The following is a 25,506-nucleotide window of genomic DNA, read 5'->3' as shown; positions in this document are numbered from 1 at the left end:
CATGGGGCATAGCTTGCACCGCAAAAAAACTCGGATCCAAGGGTTGCTGGCCATACCGTGGCCCAAAAACGTGGTTTCGAAGCATGGATCCTCATGGATCCTCACGCATTTTCCATTGGGCCAACCCAAACTCACTGTCAAATCACACATCATGGCCAGGGCCACAGCCCGCACCACAAAAAAACTAGGATCCACAGCTCCCTGGCAACACCATGGACCAAAAACGTGGTTTTGAAGCACGGATCCTCATGGATCATCACACTTTTTGCATTGGGGAACCCCAAATTCACCCTTTATTCAAATATCTTGTACATAACCACAGATCTGACCACAAACATCATGGATCTACTGCTTCATGGCCCTGGCCAGATGCTACCCTGGATATATTGGCCAATTTTTAGGTGGGTGTGCTGGGATGGAGGAAATGGAGTCGGCTTAATCTCTATCCATTAAAGCTGGGCGCCCAATGGCTGGGCCAGAATGATTTCAGTTCGGTTTGCCAGCTCCCAGCTCTTCATGGGGCGCAATAGTCACCTGTAGCTGCCATCAGGAGTCCCTTTTTGATCCTGGATGCTTCTGTCTCTATGGAGGCATTGGTCACAAATGTAGCCAAACTGGAATTTTTGAATCTATGTCAGGTTAGGCAATCGGTACTGTACCTGTCCCTTTCCAACGTAGCCATGGTGATCCATGCAGTAGTCACCTGCAGACTAGACTACTTTAACTTGCTGTACACCTGAGCCGGGGAGTGCAGGGTATGAATGTGAAAGAGAGAGAGAGAGATGCAGGGCTACCCTTGAGACTGCTCCAGAAACTCCATATGGTCTAAAATGCAGATGCATGAGTTCTTACTTGGACTTTGTGGAACATTCAGTTGGTTGTTCATCAGCTGGATTGGCTCCAGTTGGAGTATCGAATCAGGTTCAATGTTTTGGTGCTAATCTTTAAAGCCCTAAACAGTCTGTGACCTTTCTTATCTGTGGGAATTATCTTCCAATACACCCCCCATGAGTGTGACGCTCATCTAACAGCAACCTACTGGAGGTCCCTGGCCCAAAACATATCCAGCTGTCCTCAACCAGAGCCTTTTTGGTGGAACGCTAATGAGACCAGGGCTCAGTGCAATCTATCTCAGTTCCCTCACTTGTCCTGGTGAATGGGCTTGCACATTCCTATGACCCTTGTGAGTGAAGCGGTAGGGAATCTCGTACTCCCAGCAGGCTCAGCCAAGGCGGTAAGGTCAAAGAAAATTAAATATGCTCAGAGTCCTGTAGTGATTTCATGCTCTTTATTGCAGCTTGTAAAACAGTGACTGAATTTCCCCCCAAACCTCAGGCTTTTATATACATTATTTACACAATGAGTCCCGTCTGACTGGCTGATTCTGCTTTCCCCCCTACAGCCTGGTTGGTCTTTTCCTGCAAGCCAATCAGTTCTTGCATTCTAGGATCCTACTTGCCTATTGTTCTAGCATCCAAGCTTAGTACATAACAGGGAAGGAGCTAGACAAAGAATGATCCAAGAAGTCCTCAACGGCAGAACAGGTGGGTGATAACAAGCAGTGTGTTACAACGGCTCTGAAGGCGGATGAAGGCTGCAGCAGATAGGAACCACCAGTTCGTCGTGACTACTCATGCCATCAGAACAGAGCCCTACTGCGAAGACTGTGCGTTGGTCAGCATGCACTGATCTACACACATAAAACAAATTCACGCACAGGCATCTTCCCCAAACCCAACCCAACCCCCCAAACCCTCCCCCCCATGACAATCACTAAATGGCTACGGGGGCAAGAATGTGAAGCCCCTAGTCATGAACCGACACATGGGCGGTGGATACAGATTCAGTCGTTCTGACTCAAGGAATGAGGCAGTTGAGCAGCTCAGCAGCTGTATCCATGACTGAGCAGCCCTTTTTAGGATCCACGATGCTCACCCCGAAAAGGGGAAGGGGCTGGAAACGGTGCCCTAAACATAGTATGCCTCCCTTTTTCCCTGACTGGATTAGCGTGCCCAGGTGGAATCTCTTTTCCCATAGTTTGAATCCATTATTCTGCATCCTAGTCTCTAGAACAGCAGAAAACAAGCTTGCTCCCTCTTCAACATGACATCCCACTCCTTAATCTTCTCTTCTCTAGATTAAAGAAATCCAGCTCCCTAAGTCTCTCCTCATAGGGCTTGGATTCCAGACCTTTTACATTTTGGTCACCCTCCTCTGGACATGCTCCAACTTGACAATATCCTTCTTCAACTGGACGCAGTATTTCAGGTGTGGTCTGACCAACCAGAATAGTGTGGTGGCATTCCTTCACTTGATCTAGACACTATACTCCTATTGATGCAGCCCAGAATTGCATTGGTGTTCTTAGCTGCCACATCACACTGTTGACTCATATTCAGCTTGTGGTCGACCAAGACTCCCAGATCCCTTTCACTGGTACTGTTGCCAAGCCAAGTGTCCCCCATCTGTGCATTTCATTTTTTTTATCCAGGTGTAGTACCTTACATTTGTCCCCATGGAACTCCATATTGTTGGTTTTGGCCCAGCTCTCTAGCCTATTCAGGTCATTTTGAATTCTGACCCTGTCCTCTGGTGTATTAGCAACCCCTCCCAGTTTGCAGTCATTTGCAAATTTGATTAGCACACCCTCTATTCCATCATTCAAATCATTTATAAAAATATTGAATAGCACCAGGCCCAGGACAGAACCTTGTGGAACCCTAATAGTCATTTTTTTCCAGGATGAAGGTGAGCCACTGATGAGCACTCCTTGGGTTCAGCCCGTCAACCAATTACAAATCCACCTAACAGTAGCTTTGTCTAGCCCACATTTTACTAGTTTTTTTGCAATAATATCATGGGGGACCTTTTCAAAGGTCTTACTGAAGTCAAGGTAAGCTGGTACAAGGGAAAGCAGGATTGTAATTACCGTAAAAATTACTGATCACTTTGGATCAGCAGTCTCAACCTAACCCGCTATGTGGGGAGAGCCATGTGTTCCTTTGGAAGGCAAGTGGAATACAGTGTGATATACTGACAGCTGTTTTAAAAGATGTAACTGTAACTTAAAATCCAGTATCAGAAAAAAATAAAAATAGATGGTCCCTGTGTGGATAGTCACGTCTGCATGATGGGGTTCTAAAATCAGTCCTGAAAGTAGATTGAGAATGACTCATGCATAGCTTTTGCTCTGCCATTAACAAGGTGAGCTGAAGCAAATTCTTTTTTTTTCTTTTTACTTTTTAAGTAAATTTTTATTAGATTTTTTTTAAAAGGTTACAGAAAAAAAGAAAAAATATAAGTTAAAACAGAACAATCAAAAAAGAAAAAGAAAGAACAATACATAAGAAAACAAATATCATCCAAGAACAAAAATAAAATAAAATAAAAATAAAATAAAGAGAAACAAGTCAAACCTTTACATCACCAATTCATTTTGGCTTAATCCTTTATATCTTTTCTGCTAAAACCACATAGTTTTATTCCAACATCTTTCTAACATTCCTTAATTTTACAATATTTCTGAAAATAAACTTTAAATTTTTTCCAATCTTCTTCCACCGACTCTTCTCCTTGGTCTCGGATTCTGCCAATCATCTCAGCCAGTTCCATGATGTCCATCACCTTCATCTGCCATTCTTCCCGGGTGGGTAGATCTTGTGTTTTCCAATACTTTGTGATAAGTATTCTTGCTGCTGTTGTGGAGCTGAAGCAAATTCTTGGCTCCCTTTGGGTTTAGCAATATTTCCTACAGCATTCTTGTTGAAGGGCATTGGAGAGTTAGGTGAGGGACATTTTTCTGTTTTTCCATCAAGTCCCCAGACAAGAATGCTACAGCATCAGCCCCAAACACTCAGTCTCATAACAAAAAATACTCAACGGGGCTAGGGCTGAGGGTAGGGGAAGTACAATCATGATCTTTCCAGGCCTCTAGAAGCTGACCCTTTTGGTCATTTTGGTCATGGAGCCAAATATCTGTTCCCAAGTTTAAAGAGTCTAAACTCTGCATCCAAGAGTATTAAAAGAACTCCAGGTCATAGAATCAGAATCATAGAGTTGGAAGAGACCTGGCAGATGTGAAAACAAACTGGGCCAAAACAAGATGAAATGCGGTCTTGACTATGCTACCCCTCAGTGGATTTGTAACTGGCTGACTGACCGAACCCAAAGGGTGCTCATCAATGGTTCCTCTTCATCCTGGAGAAGAGTGACTAGTGGGGTGCCACAGGGTTCTGTCTTGGGCCCGGTCTTATTCAACATCTGTATCAACAACTTGGATGATGGACTCAAGGGCATCCTGATCAAATTTGCAGATTACACCAAACTGGGAGGGGTGGCTAACACCCCAGAGGACAGGATCACACTTCAAAACGACCTTGACAGATTGGGCCAAAACAAACAAGATGAATTTTAACAGGGAGAAATGTAAAGTACTGCACTTGGGCAAAAAAAATGAGAGGCACAAATACAAGATGGGTGACACCTGGCTTGAGAGCAGTACATGTGTTCTAGGAGTCTTGGTTGACCACAAACTTGACATGAGCCAACAGTGTGACGCGGCAGCTAAAAAAGCCAATGCAATTCTGGGCTGCATCAATAGGAGTATAGCATCTAGATCAAGGGAAGTAATAGTGTCACTGTATTCTGCTCTGGTCAGACCTCACCTGGAGTACTTTGTCCAGTTCTGGGCACCACAGTTCAAGAAGGACACTGACAAACTGGAACGTGTCCAGAGGAGGGCAACCAAAATGGTCAAAGGCCTGGAAACGATGCCTTATGAGGAACGGCTAAGGGAGCTGGGCATGTTTAGCCTGGAGAAGAGGAAGTTAAGGGGTGATATGATAGCCATGTTCAAATATATAAAAGGATGTCACATAGAGGAGGGAGAAAGGTTGTTTTCAGCTGCTCCAGAGAAGCGGACACGGAGCAATGGATCCAAACTACAAGAAAGAAGATTCGACCTAAACATTAGGAAGAACTTCCTGACAGTAAGAGGTGTTCAACAGTGGAATTTGCTGCCAAGGAGTGTGGTGGAGTCTCCTTCTTTGGAGGTCTTTAAGCAGAGGCTTGACAACCATATGTCAGGAGTGCTCTGATGGTGTTTCCTGCTTGGCAGGGGGTTGGACTCGATGGCCCTTGTGGTCTCTTCCAACTCTATGATCCTATGATTCTATGATTTCATGACAATGGGTATAATTTAAAATTTAAAAATTGTATGAGAAAATTTAAAAATTGTAAGAACATAATATATGTATGTAAGAAATCCTAAACGCGAATAAAATAAAATAAATTTTAAATAAAGAAAGTAATACAAAACAGATTAATCAATTTGACTTTTAAAAACAATTCCTAAAACAGCCATTTAACATGAACGAGAGCATTGTTCCTTAAAATGAAAGCAATAATCAATGTACTGTACTATAAAAGAAAGAAGGCAGTACTTTAGATTAAAATTAAAATTATTATTTTTTCTTACCTGCACTGATTGATAGACATTGTTTGGATGGGGGAGGGGCTTTTATACATTGCCGCAGTCACACAATCAATCAAAAACAGAGAACAAGCCACAGTCACAAAAACGAAAAAGCCAAATGAAAACACACTTTCTTTTAGCAAAAAAAGAGCACCAGATATAATCTCCAAATATCACCTCAGAACACTGCAATTGGAAATGGAAGGCTTTGATTACAATGGGGGGGGGGCGCAAATTAGCAGCGGAACAGTGAAAACAGAAGAAGGCTTTGATTCCAATGCAGGGGGGCGCAAATTAGCAGCGCAACAGTGAAAACAGAAGCTCAGGAGCACGTTCGGCTTCCGAAGCAAAGTTGGCAAACTGGAACACTGACTTCCAGGTTTGCAGCATTCGAGTTCAAAGTTGTTCAGGAACTCAGCTGTTTGAGAACCGAGGTACCACTGTATATAGACATGGTTGCCATACATCCAGAATTGTAAACAGCATCTGGGCAGAAATTGCTGAAATGTCCGGGAAAATCTCAACATGTGGCAGCCCATGTCGCAAGCGTAGATTTCGGCAACCTTCACTTGAAATGGATACGCCCCCCCAGTTCCTTTAAGCCCTCCTCAGAAGGCTTGGTTTCAGACCCTTGATAATCTTGACTCCTCTGCATCATCTTCATGAAGTTTTCCCTTAGCATATAGCAAGCTTTCAAACTGTGAGTTTTGTTCTGCAAATCCATTTTTTAAAATCTAACTTAAATGTTGCATTCAACTGATGGTAACTTGACCAGTCTCCCTCCCACCTAGAGGAAGAAGTTCCCTTTATAGGGACCCCACATACAATGAAGCAATACCACACGGCCCTAAACCTAACCTCCCAATACATCAACCTCAGCGGGTAAACATTCGCTCTGCTGTGTCAAAGTTTTACTGGACGTTTGGACAATATTGGCAAGAGCACCTGTAATCTCACAGTCACCACTTCCCCAGAATAAGAATCACTTCCGTCCAAACCAGTAAGTATGTCTGTAATTATGGCAATCTGACCAATGCCCAGATGACTTAAGCCCTATATCGGACTCCTCTCCATGGGTTCCCCCCTGAATATAGAGCATGGTCCAATCCCCTGGACATTCTCAGACTTATAGAAGTCCTTCTCAAGGTCTTGAAGGAATCTAAAGAGGTGATTCAAGCAACACAAAAGGAGATTTCTCCTAAAGATCAGGAAGAACTTTCTGATAGTAAGAGCCAGCAGTGAAAAGGAACTCCCTCAGAAGGGGGTGGACTCTCCTTCATTGGAGGTATTTAAGAAGAAGTTGGATGGCCATCTGTCATGGATGCTTGAAATGAGGTTTTTTCTGCATTGGCGGGGGTTGGACTAGATTCCGAATCTACCATTCTATTATTTACCCTGCTGTGAGTTCTTGAATTGACTTATTTACAAGTGAAATTTTATCCACATTCCATGCGCTGATATGCTTTCAACTCTGTATGAATAATTTGGTGGGCCATGAGAGTGGCACTCTGACTGAAGCTCTTCCCACATTCCAAACACTAAGAGGTTTTCTCTCATGTATGAATTATTTGATGGGAAGCGAGACTGCGGCTGTGACTGAAGCTCTTCCCACAATCGAAGCACTGATAGGGTTTCTCCCCTGTATGGATTCTTTGATGGGAAGTGAGACTGTGGCTGTGACTGAAGCTCTTTCCACATTCAAAGCACTGATAGGGTTTCTCCCCTGTATGAATTCTTTGATGGGAACTGAGACTTTGCCTGTGACTGAAGCTCTTTCCGCATTCCAAGCACTGAAAGGGTTTCTCCCCTGTATGAATTCTTTGATGGGAAGTGAGATGTTGTCTGTGACTGAAGCTCTTTCCACATTCCAAGCACTGATAGGGTTTCTCCTCTGTATGAACTTTTTGATGGGAAGTGAGACTCTGCCTGTGACTGAAGCTCTTTCCACAATCCAAGCACTGAAAGGGTTTCTCCCCTGTATGGATTCTTTGATGGGAAGTGAGACTTTCCCTCTGACTGAAGCTCTTTCCACAATCCAAGCACTGATAGGGTTTCTCCTCTGAATGGATTCTTTTATGGATTATGAGATGGGGGCGTTGACTGAAGCTCTTCCCACATTCCAAGCACTGATAAGGTTTCTCCCCTGTATGGATTCTTTTATGGATTATGAGATGGGGGCTTTGACTGAAACTCTTCCCACATTCCAAGCACTGATAGGGTTTCTCCCCTGTATGGATTCTTTGATGCAAAGTGAGACTCTGGCTGTGACGGAAGCTCTTCCCACATTCCAAGCACTGATGTGGTTTCTCTCCTATATGAACTTTTTGATGGGAGGAGAGATTCCGACTGTGGCTGAAGCTCTTTCCACATTCCAAGCACTGATAGGATTTCTCTCCGGTATGAATTCTTTGATGGGAAGTGAGAATGTACTTTTGACTGAAGCTCTTTCCACATTCCAAGCACTGAAAGGGTTTCTCTCCTTTATGAAGTTTTTGATGCAAAGAGAGATTGCTGATCTGACTGAAGCTCTTCCCACATTCCAAGCACTGATAGGGTTTCTCCCCTGAATGAATTCTTTGATGGCAAGTGAGAGTGTTCTTTTCCCTGAAGCTCTTCCCACATTCAAAGCACTGATAGGGTTTCTCCCCAGTATGAATTCTTTGATGCAAAGTGAGACTGTCCTTTCGACTGAAGCTCTTCCCACATTCCATGCACTGATAGGGTTTCTCCCCTGTATGAATTCTGTGATGGGAATAGAGACGCCGACTTTGACGGAAGCTATTCCCACATTCAAAGCACTGATATGGTTTCTCCCCTGTATGACTTCTTTGATGGGAAGTGAGACCCTGCCTCTGACTGAAGCTTTTTCCACATTCCAAGCACTGATATGGTTTCTCCCCTGAATGAATTCTTTGATGGGAAGTGAGATGTGAGCTTTTACTGAAGCTCTTTCCACATTCTAAGCACTGATAGGGTTTCTCCCCTGTATGAGTTCTTTGATGGTAAGTGAGAGTCTGCCTGTGACTGAAGCTCTTTTCACACTCCAGGCACTGATAGGGTTTCTCCCCTGTATGAATTCTTTGATGGTAAGTGAGATGTATGCTTTGATTAAAGCTCTTTCCACATTCTAAGCACTGAAACGGTTTCTCCCCTGTATGAATTCTTTGATGGCGAGTGAGATGATCCTTTCGACTAAAGCTCTTTCCACATTCTCTGCAGTGATAAAATTTCTCTCCTCTATGAATTATTTTCTGTGAAGTGAGGCTATCCCTCCGAATGAAGCTCTTTCGTTGATGGGAGGTGGACTGGGAGCTCTGGCCGATGTTCTCTCCATACTCTGAATATTTATTTGATTTCTCCGATATGTGGATTCTGTTGTGGTCCCCCTTGTTCTTCCCTTCCCATTCATCACCATCTGCAATGAAGAGAGAAGATAATTATTGCCTCAGAAAGAAATGGAGCTCCAGATTATTGAACAGAGTTCCCCGCCCCCCCAACTCACTAAGAGACTTGAGAGTGCTCCGTTTCAGCCTCAAGAGGACAGCCTTGAAGTCTAACTTAACGGCATTGTAGATGTGTGGCATCTTCAACCCCCTAACACTTGAGCACGCCTGAGGGGTGCCTGATTCTCTTGAAACAAATGGGCCACACTGCCTGCATACTGTGACCAGGGTTCAGATGACACAGAACCATCAAACCCACCACCTGACCCCTCCCCCAGCAAGGCACTGCCATGTTAGGGTAAGTTGTACTAAGTCTGCATCGCTGCCCCGGACCCCAACCCCACTCAGAGCGAAGGGGACGTGCTTCACATCCAATATTGAACAAAGTTAATGAATGCTTGTGATAAAGGAAGGACTGAAGTCAGATGTGAGGCCTTACAATAGTTTTCACTGCCTTTGTTTCTGGTAATAACTGACATATTGCTTGGCTTTTATTTGTGATAGATTTGATTTGGCTCAATCCTGGAATCCACCCCATATTCAAGGTCAGTCATCTCTTTGGTCAATCAAATGCAAACAGAAGCCAAAACAACAAACCTGACAGAAGTTACTTCAACTTCCCTAAAAACTCTCAAGCCCACACTTAAAAAGGCCTGGGTTTTTCAGACAAGCCTGGTCATTGTTTCAAAAGGCATGACTAGACAAAGAATATTCACAAACAGTTGACTTCCGGGTTAGCACCTCCGGCAATGGCGGAGCTCCTCCGATCGGGAGGAACTTGCTCCGTGAAAAACAGGGTCTGACCACGCCGGCGAAGGCGGAGACTCTCAGAAATCACAAGTGGAAGAATCCTGTGAACTTGGGATTTGGCTGGCACCTTTTGCTCCCCCCTAATCGCGGGGAGACCCGGTATCGAGAATCCGGAGCGACGTGGGGTGAGCGGCGCGGTGCTTTGAATCGACCGCTTCTTTCACGGAGTGAAGCCGCATTGCTGCTGTCGGAGAGCGCTGACTTTTTTCCTGTGGACAATTGGATTTTAAACAACAACCCATGAGTAGAACAGAAAATTGGACTTTTAAATAATTTAATTTGGCACCGAACGGGGAAGGTTCAAACAGGAAGTCCACCTTCCCTTTCTGTAAACAGACTGAAGCAAAGTAGTTGTTAACTAAGGTCTTGGAAAGTCTCATGTAAAGGATTAAAACCCCACTGATTGAAACTACTTAACACCCTTGGAAGCAGGAGAAGAGGGGGGGAATTTTGACCAAGTGAACCTGCAGGAGAAAGTGAAAAATCAAAAATTGAATCACCACGTCTCTGAACCTGGGAACGGTTTGCAAAAGTCCTTTGACGGTGAACAGGATAAATTTGACAGCTAGCCATAAAAGAAAGACATTGTTTCCATCGTCCACTTCTGCGCTTAAAAAGAAGAAAAGGTAACTGAAAACTGTTACTATTTTACTTTTGGAATTGTGCTGGAAAGGATTGATACAAATGGAGACTGTCTTCCTCTAGAGGGAGTTTTGGGACATTGTTACAAAAGTACAGCTGCAGACTTTGGCTTTAAGATAAAGACTGTGGGAAACCAGGTTTTGACCTTGAACATCTCAAGAATGTCGGCTAAGGAAGACGTAGTGTCTGTATTGAATAAGACCATTTATTTGTTGGGAAAGCTGCTGTAGTAAAGTTGGTACTGTTTAGAAATCATTCCTTGGTCAAGTAAAAAGAGTGAGGCCTTGTGGGAACTCCATCAGCCACAAGGACCCTGGGAAAGAAGTTGTGTTTCTTTAAACTCTAGACTAGCTGGCTCCTTGGCGTGAAAGGTTTATTGGGATAAAGGAAGCCTTGATTTAATGAAAGGGCAGACACCTGGGTCTAAGGGTGTGAACATCCCCCCCCCCAATGATGTTATCTGTCCTTGAAATGCTTGGGAATGGGTATCTGCATAATTTCCATGGAAGGGAGGAAACCCTTTGATTTGGGCTCTGGATTCTAAATTGACCCAGCTGCCAAGGGGTAGATTGATCGACTAGCAAGCCGGTCATTGGTGAGTTTAAAAATTAATTAAGACTTATGATTGCCTTGAGAGTTACGACGCCAAGTGCGAATTGGGGATAAAAGATCAGGGGATTGTTTGAGAAGTTGCTCTCTGCCATTGCTCACTGCAATCCGCAAAGATGCCCGGCTGTTGATGTTCCACCTAATAACCGTCGTCTCGTCTTTTGTAATGGAGATCTACGAAAGCCTTCAATTTGTGGACTCTTGAAAAGGACTCTGACTATCCTATTTGTGTTTGACTTTGTGAGTATGTAAGTTAGTTAGACTATACAATGTCTTTATTTTCTTATCTGTAAGTTTCAAAAGATGTGCCTGCTTCTTTTAGCATGTTTACTTATGTTATTTTAAAATAAACTTTTAAGAAAGAAACTGTTTTAGTTTGTGTGCCTTCCCGGGGGAATAGCTAAGTCCTAGCCTTACGCTTGGTTACGCTCTACCGTAGAATTTCTGTCTGCAAGTCTGTGGAAACAACTTGTAGAGTGGGGATAGCCAGTGATAACGGGTCACAGCCTTCTCCCTGGGTTGTGGTTCTGGGTCCCCTGGAATAGAGGGAGTGGTGGCAGCCCTACCGGGTCGATTTCGTTCTGTTTTGCAAAAAGTAATGTGCCTGCCAACCCTGCCCTAGGAGACCTAGTCTGGCCGGAGAGCAGATACAGGTGAGGGAGGGGCAAGCGGTTGGGGGCCGACATTACTACAGCTGCATAAACAGATAGATGTCATGGCTACTAATATTGATATCCTGGGAACAAAAGTGGGCATCAGCACAGAAGTTGACCAGAATCTGGCACAGGAATCTATTCTAATTGAACAAATGGATGAATCGGAGAAGGAGAAAGTTGTTGTTGAATATAAAGCAATACAAGGGGGAGCCTCAACCTTACAGATGCAAATGGAGGATTACAAGTTGAGGCCCTATATGACTGTAACTAGAAAAAGCCAGATTATGAAGATGGGAGCCTGGCCTGGTCTGGAAAAGGAAAGTTGGAGAGATCCCCGTATGCAGGGATCAATTGACTTTTGGGATATGAACTTGGGCCAGGAGGAGATTGGAGCTTTTGGGGCCTTTGGATTTGGAGGAATTGTGAAACAAGATTTGGAATCCTTTATGGGCCCTAGCTTTAACCATGGAAACCTGGCCGACTTGTTAAGAAGGAATAAAAGTATTGTTGGTTTGGAGCTTCCCCAAGATCTGCTTTTTAGTATCAAAGATTATCAAGAAGATCGGCAGAAGGGACGTGAAGAAGAGTTAAGAGCCTCGGATATAAGATCTCCAGGTTGATGGACTGTTGAGGGTTGATGGAAGTGACAGCAGGGCCCGAGACCAGGGAGAGGAGACGGTGGAAGAAGATTGGGAATTCAAAGTGTATATATGGAGACTTAAAAAAATTTAATGAGGGATGGAAAAATCGTGGAATTAAATTTTATGACCCTAGGGGAAATGTCTTAAGAGATTAAGTTCGAATATATTAGTTTTAACGAGAAATAAGATTAAATAAAGTAAAAATGGATTGTTAATTGATGAAAGAAGAGAATGTAAAATTACAGTATATTAAGATAAATTATTAGGATAAAAACAAAGATGAAGGATTTGCTGAAATATCTAATTGAATTAGAATACAAAAAAGGGAGGTGTGAGGAGGTCAAGGAAATAAGCTAAGGACAGAAAGTTATGTAAAGGTTTGACTTGTTCTTTTTTAATTCTATGTATCTTTTTTCTCTTTTGTTTGTTTTCTTTTCTTACTTTTTTTTGATGCGACTTTCTTTTAGGCATTGTTTTCTTTTCTTTTCTTTGTTTAATTTGGGGTGGTTTTTTGTTTATATATATATTTTTTCATGTAAACTTTAAAATCTTAATAAAATTTATTATTAAAAAAAGATATCCCTCCATTCAGGGCTCATGGTGTGGATGTTAGAATCCCAGATGCCGTTGGTCTCCTTCCAAATAGTGGAGGTTCATCAAATAGAGCAGGGGTGCCCAACAGGTCGATCACGATCTACTGGTAGATCCCTGCGAGGTTTTGGTCAATCGCAGTCAATCGCTGGCCCCCTCCTGGATCCTCCTACCATTGTTGGAGAATGGAAGACAGAGCTTACAAACCGAGGCTGGAGGCTGTTTTCCCCCCAGCGCTCCTTTGGTGAGTTGCTAATAAAAGCTCAACAACTTTGACCTGAACCCCTACAAAACAGGGGGAGATCACTCCCAGTTTTTAATTCTGCGAGTAGATCGCAGTCTCTTGGAAGTTGGCCACCCCGAAATAGAGCTATGTATGGAATTTCAAAATTGATGTTTAATGAGAGGGTCCATGATCCCACAATTCTCCTCCTTGACTTCCTCACGCAAAGCTCTCTTGTCGGGATCCAGCAACGTCCCTGCCTCCTCTGAAACAAGCAGGAACATCTTCACCTACACACTCCCCATCAGCTGTTGCCTCAATCTAAATTTGGTTTAAATTTAAAGCTTTTTTCTAAATCTCTTACTTCAGTTTGAATCTCTTCTCATTTTCATGAGGAGACCAACTCTGTATACCGTATTTTTAGCCCCATAGGGTGCACCGGACCATATGGTGCACCTAGTCTTTAGGGGGGAAATAAAGGGGGGGAAATTATTCCCCCTCCCAGCCCCAAAGAGCAAAGAAGCCAAGACAGTGAGCGGGATCCATCCCGCTGGCTGTCTTGGCTTCCTCTTTAGTCGCACGCAAACTCACCAGCGGGGAGAGGCTGCAGGCGGCTTTGGCAGAAGCCAAGACAGTGAGCGGGATGGATCCCGCTTGCTCTCTTGGCTTCGTTTTTAGCTACGGGGCTGGGGCTGGGGCGGGGGAAGCCTGAGCGACCCCATCCCCCAGAAGAGGCAGCTATCCACAAGCCTTTTGAATGCGGCGGGAGTTCCCGCCGGGCTCCAAAGGCTCGCGGACAGCAGCCTGAAGCCCGGGTGTGCAGCGCCAACCCCTGCTGCGCACCGACCCCTATTGCCCTCCAGGCTTCAGCGACAGCCTGCATTCGCTCCATAGGACGTACAAACATTTCCTCTTCATTTCTGGAGGGGAAAAAGTGCGTCCGATATTCGGAAAAATAAGGATAGTTTAATTGGTAACATAAAATGGAAAATGACTATTACTCACACTTAATCTAAGCCCAACGGCCACAAGAGCTTCTGACTAGGAATTCGGCTATGCGAAGTTGAATGTTCTCTGTTCTCCGCTGTTTACCCTTTTTTGTTTCAATTTATACCAATTCATGAACTCAGAACTCATATACTGATAACCAACAAGGAACGACATGTTATTCCTGCAAATTTATTCTGCAAGTTTTGAGATATTCAAATGACATGAGAAGAATGAGTCTATACATTTGTATCATTTATTAGTCCTATAATCCTTGTTTTTAAAAGCAATAAAAAGTGTTTCCAAAAAGTAAAGATAATGGGGCAACACACGGAGGCCCCACCTGCAGTCAATCCCGAAATTAGGATCAGGTAGTTTAAGAATGTAGGATCAGCTTCGAGTGCTGCGCGATGGATCAGTGACTTGTTCTGTTGCTCTGTTTTCTCCTATCTCTCCTCCTCCAATTTAAACCAATTCATGAACTCAGAACTGCTACACTGACCACTAATGATGAACCATATGTTATAGAGATTCCTGCAAATTACTTCTACTAGTTTTGAGAATCATATGAGAAGACTGAGAAGACTGAGAAGACTCAGTCTACATATTTGTATTATATATTAGTCTTATATGATCCCTGTTTTTAAAAGAAAATGAAAAGTTATTCCTAAAAGAAAAGTAAAAGGCGAAACACACTGGCCCCATCTGCAGTCAATCCAGAAATTAGGATCAGGTAATTTAAAGAATCATGGCTTCTAGTGCTGCGCGACGGATCAGTGAGTTCTCTGACATTGGTAGGGCATTCAGAGCACAGTACTGGCGCCAATACATCACGGTGGCCGGGGAGCTGTGACGTATTCCTGGCTCAAATTGCCTGCAGATGTCAAAGGCGCTGGAAGGCAGGTGGAGGAGCCCAAAAAGGTGCCCACCTTCTCAATCTCCATCCGCCTGCCTGCCTCATCCCACCCCCAAGTTGAGCAAGCCCCAGTACCTCTCCAGCCCCATCCATCCATGTCCCCATCTCCCCTCCCCTGGGACTCACCAGATCTCTCGGAGGTCCCTGGGAGGGAACGCTCAGAGGCTGTGAGGAGGGATGCAGGAGACAACCTGACCAGGTCAACTGTCCATCTTCCCCCTTCCATCCTCGCTAGGTTTACAAATTCAGTCTCTTTCATCCTTCCTGAGGAGTCGAGAAGCCACCACAAGCTGCAGGGTCCTGGGAGAGAGGAAGAAGCAAAGGGAGCCTCAGAGGCCCTGCAGGGATTCTCCTGCCCTAGATATTCCCCTGCTCCTGGAGAAGCACAAATGGGGCGGCCCCTTGCTAACAAAAAACCCCATTTGAAACATCTCCAGCGATTCCCATTTAATCTGTTTGCACCTCACCCCACTTCATAAGGCTGGCATGGTATGCACACTAGTGACCTGAGAGTGGACCCCATTGATCTCAGTGGGGCTTATGGATAGAACTTGGTGCAAAAACCAGGCACCATCCTGTCCCCAAGCCTGAAAACTGCAACCCCAGAGCATGGGCAGAATACTGCCGAGTAGCTATTACATGTAGGTGCCCCCACGTCTCAATGCAAGAGATGACTTAGCAGTTGAGCTGGCTGGGCCCCAAACCTCTTTCTGCTCATCATTAGAGCTGCTGAGAGACCCTAGAAGGTTGGGACTAGGATCTGGCTCCTGCTGTTTCTTAGCCACCTCCTCATTTTCCTTATTCACGCAAAATGGAGTGGTTTTTGGTTGTGCTTTCTTTAGAGAAGCTCTCTTTGGAGCAGGGCCCGTGGCACTCGGGGAGAGACCAGAAATTTTGTAACCACTCCAGGTCAACACCATCTTTCCCTTAATTCCGTATCATGTTTCCTTATACTATTTGTAGCAATTTGTAGCAATTAAAGCTTTTCTAACTTTAGTCTGCAGCAGCGTCTGTGTCATTCACTTAGTGTTCTGCAGAATGCGGAGGCTAGACTGGTGAATGGGAGTGGCTGCTGGAACCATGTAAGACCGCTCCTAAAGGATCTACTTTCAAAGTGTTGGTGGTGACCTTTAAAGCCCTTTAAAGCCCTAAACGGCCTCGACCCAGGATACCCGAAGGAGCATCTCCAACCCCATCCTTCAGCCTGGACCCTGAGGTCCAGCACCAAGGGCCTTCTGGCGGTTCCCTCAGTGCAAGAAGAGAAGTTACAGGGAAGCAGGCTGAGGGCCTTCTAGGTAGTGGCCCCCTCCCAGTGGAACACGCTCCCATCAGATGTCAAGGAGATGAGTAACTATGTAACCTTTAGAAGACAGCTGAAGGCAGCCCTGTATATATTGTATGTGCTGGAAGCTGCCCTGAGTGTCTGGGAAAACCCAGTCAGATGGGTGGCAGGTAAATATTATTATTATTATTATTATTATTATTATTATTATTATTATTATTATTATTCAAACAAATAGCTGATGACATGGCAGCTTCACCCCAGTGCCTTGCCAGGGCAGGAGGGGCTTGGTCTTCCTAAAAATATTGAGCTGAGCAAGGCTGGATGCAGCTCCTGCTCCCAAGAGTGGCACATGCCAGTCTGTGCACTTGCTCTGCTGGGAGGGGGCAGATGTTTAACAAGGTTGGAAACCAGATCTCACCCGGCCCTAGGGACTCCTCCCAAGAATCCTGGGAGCCAGAATTGGTTCAGGACCCTGAGAGTTGCAAGGAGACAGCTTCAGCCCTGCTGCGCAAAGGCTGCAATTCCCAGGGTGGTCACCAATCCCCCCTTCTTGCCAGGGAACTCTGGGAATTGTAGTTGGGTAGATGGTGGGAGAGGGTCTCTCCTCCAGTCTCCACACTTGGGGGGGGGGGCTGTATCTCCCCACTCCACAGGGCGTCTCCTTCCTCGGAGTCCTTGGATGCTTCTCTGTGTTGTGAAATGCGACCCTCCCCTCAGTCTGAGGGGGGCTTATTTGCATGTCCTCTTTTTGTTGCCCCAAAGACTCCTCCCCCAAAAAGGAAGGCAGCATCTTGATCCAAAGGAAGAAGAGTTGCAGACCTGCTGGACTCTCAGCCCCTGACTTGGGGGTCTCCCTCCCCCCCATGCATGAGCTGAACGGGGGGCTCCTTGCCTCCTCCCTTGCAGCCCTGGGACCCCCTTCTCCCCGCTGCACCCCAAGGGGGAAGAGAGAAGAGACTCACCAGATTCCAGGAGGGGCACCGAGGAAGTTTTTGCAAAGCCGAGAGAACAAAGCAGCCTCCTCTTTGCTGGCAGGAAGGGACTGGGCAGGGAGGGGCTTCTGCTGGGGAGGACCTTGCCCTCCCCCGCCCTCCCCTTCCTGTCCTCTCTAGGAATCCAGCTCTGCTCCTTTTAACCCTTGGCAAGCCGAGGGCCCCAGACCGCCCCTCCCTCCCTCCCTCCCTCCCTCCCTCCCTCCCTCTCCCTGCCTGCTTCTGCGCTCTAGGGGCTGCCCTCCCTCCTCCATCTGGGCCAAGGACTCTGCATCAAGCCCCCCCCCCCCCATCTTAGGCTGACTGACGACAAGGGAGGTGGGGGTTCCCGGGTACCATTCTGCCGTGTGCATCTGGATGCCTGCTTTGAAATGACTAAAAACCTGAATGTTAAAGCGGCTTTTCTGGAAGCGCCTTCCCTGGGACCCACCGGCAGGGTACATCCTGGAAGTCTCCCCCCCCCCCCTCCACACACACAGACACGTTTCTCTTTCCCTGGGGGGCCAAGAGATGCTCCCCTGCCCTGCACCCCCAGGGGAGGGGTGCATCTGACAGCTCCCCCCCCCCTTTCTTCCCCACACCAAACATAACCACAGTTTTGGAAATCCTCCATACTCTGGGCATGTGCAGATTTCGCAGATTTCTGCAAAGCAGAGGCAGGGAAGAACAGGAAGAACTGAGAAGAACGAGGTGGCCAAAGTATTGGAGCCTCAGCTTCACGATCTGTCCTTCCAGTGAGCACTCAGGGCTGATTTTGGAGCTTATATCTGGTGCTTTTGTTTTTGCTTAAAGAAATTGCGTTTTTATTTGGCTTTTCTTGTGTGACTGTGGCTTGCTCTTCATTTTTGATTGATTGTGTGACTGCGGCAATGTATAAAAGCCCTCCCATCCAAACAATGTCTATCATCAGTGCAGGTAAGAAAAAATAATAATTTTAATTTTAATCTAAAGTACTGTCTTCTTTCTTTTGTAGTACATTGATTATTGCTTTCATTTCATGGATCAATGGTCTCGTTAAATAGTATAATTCATGTTAAGTTAATGTTTTAGTTGTTTTTAAAAGTCTGGAACGGATTAATCTGTTTTGCATTACTTTCTTTTTTAAATTTTATAGAGTTCAGGATCTTTTGAATACATATATTATCTCCTTCCAATTTTTAAATTTCCCATACAATTTTTAAATTTTCCTCCTCTCCCCCCCCCCCCATACCCATTGGAAGGGTTCAAACAATTACCCTCAGCCACAGGCATAGCGTCTTTCGTTTCCACCGAATGTCTTTTGTTCTAGTAGTTTTTATCCATTCAAGATAGGGGTTCCCTCAGTTCCTTATTGTGGTGGACTTGACCTTCCACGTTGATTCCTGCGACATGACTGCGACCATGTCCGACTGAATAAGTTCAAACAAATAAGTATTCCATGCCTCTAGTATCCATTTTCCTCTCTCTTTCCAGCCTAAAGCTAGCGTTGCCTTTCCCGCTAATATCATAGCTTTGAAGGTAAACTGGTCACCTCTATTGCCATGTTTCCAAGTATACCCATTGTCATGAAATCAAAATCTATTGAAAGCTTCACTTTTAAAATTTCATTAATAATCTTTAGGATTTCCCCCCAGAATTCCTTTACTTCTGGGAATTCCCAGTACATATGGGAAAACCATCCCTTGACTTGTTTACAGTGCCAACAGCTAGAATTCAATCCTGCTACCATATTAGCAAGCTGGGCCGGAGTTCTGTACATTTTAGAAAGAATTTTAATTTCAGCTCTCTAAATTTGCTTACTTTAATCTCATCTGTTCCTTTCATTATCCTTTCGACCGTTGATTCACTAACTTGTTCTTCCTTCCTCCACATCTTTTGAATAAGTTGGGTTGTCTGTTTCTTATTTGTAATCATTCTCTTATAGATTTTACTTATCATTCCTTGTTTCGTTTTTTCCATTTGTTGGTATAGTTCCTCTATTGGCTCTTCTAAACTCCTATTTCCTGTCTCTTGAAATTTTGTTGTATAGTCCTCCAATTTTTAACCAATATTGGTTACCTATATTTTCTATTACTTCCTGCAATGTCTTTAAGGACTCTCCTCTATACATACATTTAACTATATGATATCCCAGATTTTCTTCAAAGTCTGATATACCTTCTGTTGCAGCTTCTCTCTAGAACATTTAATTATTACATTCCTGGGGGATTTTCTCCCCTTAGGCCCTCGGCAGTGATGGGCTCGTTCCACATCTTCTGCCTTCAAACTAACTCCTTGAGTACTACTACTACTTCTAATAATAATAATAATAATAATAATAATAATAATAATAATAATAATTTATTATTATTTATACCCCACCCAAGTGGCTGGGTTTCCCCAGCCACTCTGGGCGGCTTCCAACAAAACACTAAAATAAAATAAGATATTAAACATTAAAAGCTTCCCTAAACAGGGCTGCCTTCAGATGTCTTCTAAAAGTTTGGTAGTTATTTTTCTCTCTTACACCTGATGGGAGGGCGTTCCACAGGGTGGGTGCCACTACCGAGAAGGCCTTCTGCCTGGTTCCCTGTGACTTGGCTTCTCGCAGTGAGGGAACCACCAGAGGGCCCTCGGCACTGAACCTCAGTGTCCGGGCAGAACGATGGAGATGGAGCATAGCCAGGTTCTCAAAGTTTCTTCCAACTCTTTAGCCTGTATTTCTTCCGGAATTCCTCCCAGAATCGTATTAGCTCTTCTCTGGGGGTCCGGCAATTCTGCCCCCTGTTTAGATAGTGTAGTTACTTTTTTTCATTTTCCTGGGCTGGCTCTTTAGCTTGAATTGCTAACTGCTTCACCGCTTCAATTTTGACTCCTTCAAGCATTAAAAAATATAAATCCTAGTTAAAATATTTTAAAAGACTTCCACCGCATTCACTTAGTTATCTTGCTCGCCTTTACGTCTGTTCTTCAATCATTTCCCTTCCTTAGGTTCTTTCATAATCCGTCAAATCTTTATGTTGTCTGTATTCTTCACAAGGTTAGTCTAAGCGCAGCCAAACTTTCGTATTTGAGCCCTGCTTGTATAAATATTCATTTAAGCATTCCCATTGTTTCTGTATTATAGTTTTGGATTTATGCCTTATTAAATCTGTCAATTTTGCTAACTCCAGGTACTCACATAGTTTACTTAACCAGTCCCCTTTTGTTGGGATATAATTTCCTTTCCAATGACTGGCTACCACTTTAGAATATTCCCGTTCCCACTTTAGAATATTCACTGCTTTGACTTCTTGATCTGGGAGGACTTTATCTAATAATCTATATATTTTGGAGTGTTTTTTGATTATTTTGTAAAACCTCTCTTTCTAATTTTGATATTTTATTCCTAAATCCCCCAGTTTTTATATCTTTCTCATATGTAGCCTTAAGTTGGAACTATTCTAACCAATTTATTCCCAGTATTTTGAGTTATTCGTATTCTTTTAATTTGATATTTTCATTCATTCCTTCTGCTAAATCTCTATAAGTTGGCCAGGCAATTTTTTTTTAATGTCAAGGTTGCCTCTATTGGAGAGGTCCACCATGGAGTTCTTTCTATAATTCTCTATTTCGTTCTCTCCCATACCTCAAATAGGGCCTTTCTCACAAGGCAGTTCTGAAATCCTTTATGCAATTGTATTTTCCCATAGAATAAATATCCATGCCAACCCTATATTTTGTCCCTTGACTCAAGCTTTGTGAATATAATAGCTGCCAAATGACAAAGATAAAATACTGCGGCTGATAAAAGCTAATAAAAGACTGATAAAAATAATAAAAATTGCATCAACTGATGCAGAGCTCAAGTTGACACTACCACTAACGACGCCATTTTATATGCTGATGACGCGGCCATCATCTGACGTTCCAAACCGGGTTTGAATTATCTGCTGAGGAAATTTCCTGATTACTGTTCTGGAAATGGTTTATCCATTAATTATGAAAAATCTAAAATTTTAGTTTTCACAAGAAGCTTCTCCCGGTCTAAATGGTGCTGGATGGCACCTTGAACAGGTAAAATACTTCAGTTATCCAGGGCTCACACTCCATCATACAGGATCTTGAAAGCACCACTGGCAAACCTCCCTTCAAAAGGCGGAGATCACAAAGCTAGCCATACTCATTTTCTTTTTCACAAAGGGCGTCAAATATGTTCCAGCAGCCGTAAGGGTTTTCAATGCAAAACCCATTTCCCAACTCCTGTACGCTGCAAATGTCTGGCATAATGAGGACCTGCCAAAGCTAGATGGCTTTCAGGCAAAATTTCTACGATCTCTACTGCAAGTACCCAACAGTACCAACTCCATACTTCTGTTAGAAGCTGGTGAATGCCCAATTTCAACTAAAGCGTGGTAGGCTGCCCTAAAACAGGATGGCAGGTTGAGAGGAGTTCCCTACCAGGACAGACTTTGCTCGTGTGCTCAAGATATTGATTCCATAAAACATATTTTGTTGCATTGTGCAAAATATGAGCAAGCCAGGGCTGAACTGATACTACCCTTGCTGGTCCCTTTCCCAGGAAAATCAGAGGCTCACTATGTCAGGTTCCTATTGGAAGACCCGACAAATGCTAGAACATTAGGAGTGGCAAAGTTTCTATCGGTGGTTGCAAGAACAAATAATCCCTATATTCTGAACAAAATGCTTGTTTAACATGGAGGTAGGCTGTATGAATTGTGTATTGCTTTGTAACGATTTGTTGGGTCTCTGGACTGTAATAAAGATTGATGATATTTTGTCCCAGCCTTCTAGTTCCAAAACTTCAGTATCTTTTAGTAACATCCACTCTTTCATCCAACTCCAGCACGCTGCTTCAAAATATCTTCTTAAATCTAGGACTGCAAATGCCCCCGTTTCTTTTGGCCCCATCATTATTTCTGATTTTATTCTGGCTTTCTTCCCTTGCCATATACAATTGGCAAGGTCTCTTTGCCAGCTTTTAAAATATTTTGTCCCAGTTATTATTGGGATACTTAAAAAATAAAAATAGGATTATCTTTCTGTGTGAATGTAAACAAAGATCCTTGGAAACTGGCAGAAGTTGAACAAACAATAAAGATTTATTTTACAGAACAAAGTTGAAAAAAGCAAAGGACGTGTCAGGAGATAGATAATGTCCTTTCAGGAAACAGTAAACCTATTAATAAACTGTACTAAATTTAGTGTGTGTTACATGCTTGTAAACAAAGTAGTAAATGCACAGCTTTTTTAAACTTCTGTTGCTTTTTTTAAGTTATTCCTCTTCGATGTTACAGGTGTATAGAGAGGGTGGCCAATGCTGAGCTTATTTCCAGTTATTTCACTTCAGCTCCTTAACTTAGTTGTTGCAACTTAATATTTTGATTCTTAAACAAGGTGGTACTCTCTGTCAGTTTCCCCGCTCCTGACGTACTTCTGACAGTATAGAAGACCCAGGGGGTCACCACACCCTTCATAACTGGTTAGGGATTCTTCTCTTTCTAGAAGATCTTCGCTTCCTGACTTAAATGAGACCAAAGTAGACAGTATCCTCACAGCTTCTACTTCTACTACCGAAGCTGATGGAAGGCACTCCGGGCCACCGAGGCCACCTGAGCCTCGAGCGACAGCAAAGGCTCCAGGAGTACCCCCAAGCTGGGAACCTGCTCCTTCGGAGGAAACGTGACCCCTTGAAGAGCATGTGGCTGAGGGAACCACCCACTAACAGTGCCTCGGTCTTATCAGGATTGAGCTTAAGTTTGTTGGCTCTCTCCAGTCCATTACCGAGGCAAGACACTGGTCCAGCACTTCCACTGCCTCACCTGTGCCATTGAGAGCGTGCTCACTTATGGCTTATGTGTGTGGTACGGAAGCTGTACTACCCAGGACAGGATGGGGTTGTGCAGAGTTGTTAAGGCAGCAGAGAGCATTGTTGGCTGCCCACTCTCCACCTTAGAGCAGATTTATGCCACAAGGTGCCATAGGAAGGCACTGGACATAGTAAAAGATCCATCGCATCCTGGTCACTGTCTCTTCGAGCTCCTGCCGTCGGGACGGAGATACAGGACGATGAAGACAAGAACAAGCTGTCTCAAGAACAGCTTCTTCTCCAGAGCGATCTCGGCCCTGAATGGGAAACCTGGACTTTGAAAGTCATCTAATCTTCCTTGCTGTATTATATTATATTGTTTTAATTAGTGTTTTTATAGTTGTTCTGATTTTGAGTGGAGTGCCCTACCTGGGTGGATGGAGCAGCCAAGTAATTTCGTTGTCCCTGAAAGGGGGCAATGACAATAAAGATATTATTATTATTATTTTATTATTATTATACCTGCAGATGTGAAGGAGAAACAGAGCTGAGTGTCATCAGCATACTGCTGACAACGTACTCCAAACCTCCAGATAACCCCACCCAGCAGTTTCATGTAGATGTTTAACAACCTAGGGGATAGGCCTGAGCCCTGCGGAACCCCACATTGAAGGTTGCATGGGTCTGAAAATCACTCCCCATGTACCACCCTCTGGGAACAACCATCCAACTAGGACTGGAACCATCACAAAGTCATGCCAAACTCTCCTAGTTCGGAGTGTCGCTCCAGAAGGATACCATGGTCGATGGTATCAAAAGCCGCTGACAGGTCGAGAAGAATGAACAGGGACATGTTTCCCTTATCTCTTGACAGAGGTCATCATCATACAGGGCGACCAAAGCAGTTTCTGAGCCCAAACTGGGCCTAAAACCCAATTGAAATGAATCCAGAAAACTAGTTTTTTCCAAAAGCATCTTGATCTGACCTGGCTTACGTCTCAGCAGATGTGCCGACTTGAATGAAATAATAGGAGGGCCCAGGCAATCACTCTCCAGCAGAATTGATCATATGATGCCGTGCACACACTCTATCTGAATGGCAGTTCCGGTTAACTTTGGGGGTGCCAGGACCCCACAAATCTTTTATTGGCAAAGCCGATCAGCCCCTAGGAGTTGGCTCTTGTGCGTCAGAACCGCAAAGGGCTGGGCTGCAGATTCTTCCACCTGCATCTGTCCAACTACTGAGAAGAGTTGAGTGTTGACTATTCCTGGCTCCCTGGAGCAGTCCTTGTTTCTGCTAATAAAGAGTTAGCTTCACATGCTCTCTGTGTTTTTTGCTGGATGGCTCTAGGATTACATGAATCCAAACTCCCTGGAGGAAGGGGAAGCGGTGGGACTAGGACCCCCACTCCCCGCTTTACTTCAATCAGATACCTGAGCAGGAGGAAGACGCCAAGGCAGCTCTGGAGCCCCTCCAGTAAATTCTCTGCCATAGCCCCCAACCGTCCCCTGGCAATGCTTGGCTGGGCTTCCCTTACACACCCTCTTCCTCCCAGTCTAATGGATGAGATGATGCCACACACCCCTCACCATTTTAATGTCAATCAACTTTTTTTGGAAGGGGGACAATGGAACCGTGGCCCCTAGGATTTGGCTCCTGTGCCTCTTTCCACCCCCTCCCTGGGGAGTCAACCCTGAGGGCCCTGTTTGGTGATGGGGACCCACATCTGAAGGAAAAGGGAGGTTGGGGTTCGAATCCCCACGACGGGGTGAGCTCCCGTTGCTCTGTCCCAGCTTCTGCCAACCTAGGAGTTCAAAAACATACCAGTGCAAGTAGTTGTGGCATTTCTGTGCACTCTGGTTTTCACCAATGTACCCCGTTGCGCCAGAAGCGGTTTAGTCCTGCTGGCCACGTGACTCGGAAAAGCTGTCTGTGGACAAACGCCAGCCCCCTCGGCCTGACAACAGAGACGAGCGCCCCAACCCCACAGTCGCCTGGGCAGAGAGGACAGAGAGATGAAGATGCAGTGATGGGGAAGGGAGGGCCCCCCAAAAAGGGTCCCTACTGGGCCCCGGATCTATGCAATCCAGCTGCAAAGTGGGAACCCAACACCTGCAGGGCTTGCCTGGCAGGATGAAACCCTCCCCCCACGCACAATAACACTGGGATATTCAAAAGGTAAAAGGACCCCTGGACGGTGATGTCCAGTCAATAGGCGACGGTGGGGTTGGGGCGCTCGTCTCCGCTGTGAGCCCCCCCCCATCTTATGCAGATGAACTACAAGGGAGGTGGGGGTTCCTCGTTACCATTCTGCCCTGTGCATCTGGATCCCTACTTTGAAATGACTAAAAACCTGAAAGTTAAAGGGCCTCTCCTGGAAGCGCCTTGCCTGGGACCCACCGGCAGGGTACGAGGGATCCGGCTGCGAAGTTGGGGACCTGCAGGGTCTCCTTGGAAGTCTCCCCCCCCC

General features: G+C 44.8%; 1 protein-coding gene across 1 annotated transcript in view; it reads right to left on the bottom strand.

Moving 5' to 3' along the window:
• Window positions 1-5,516: 5,516 nt before the first annotated feature.
• The window catches only part of LOC144326621 (uncharacterized), a 43,875-nt gene continuing 23,885 nt past the window's right edge, over window positions 5,517-25,506 (bottom strand). Inside the window, 3 exon segments of the mRNA XM_077923161.1 lie at window positions 5,517-7,030; window positions 7,033-8,888; window positions 15,118-15,291. Coding sequence (XP_077779287.1) covers window positions 6,896-7,030; window positions 7,033-8,888; window positions 15,118-15,291 — 2,165 coding nt within the window. The 3' untranslated portion in view covers window positions 5,517-6,895.

This window comes from Podarcis muralis, chromosome 2 (assembly GCF_964188315.1).
Source record: "Podarcis muralis chromosome 2, rPodMur119.hap1.1, whole genome shotgun sequence".
NCBI lineage: Eukaryota > Metazoa > Chordata > Lepidosauria > Squamata > Lacertidae > Podarcis > Podarcis muralis.
Note: the sequence above shows the minus strand (reverse complement) of the source record. Positions and strands in the feature narration are given on the sequence as shown.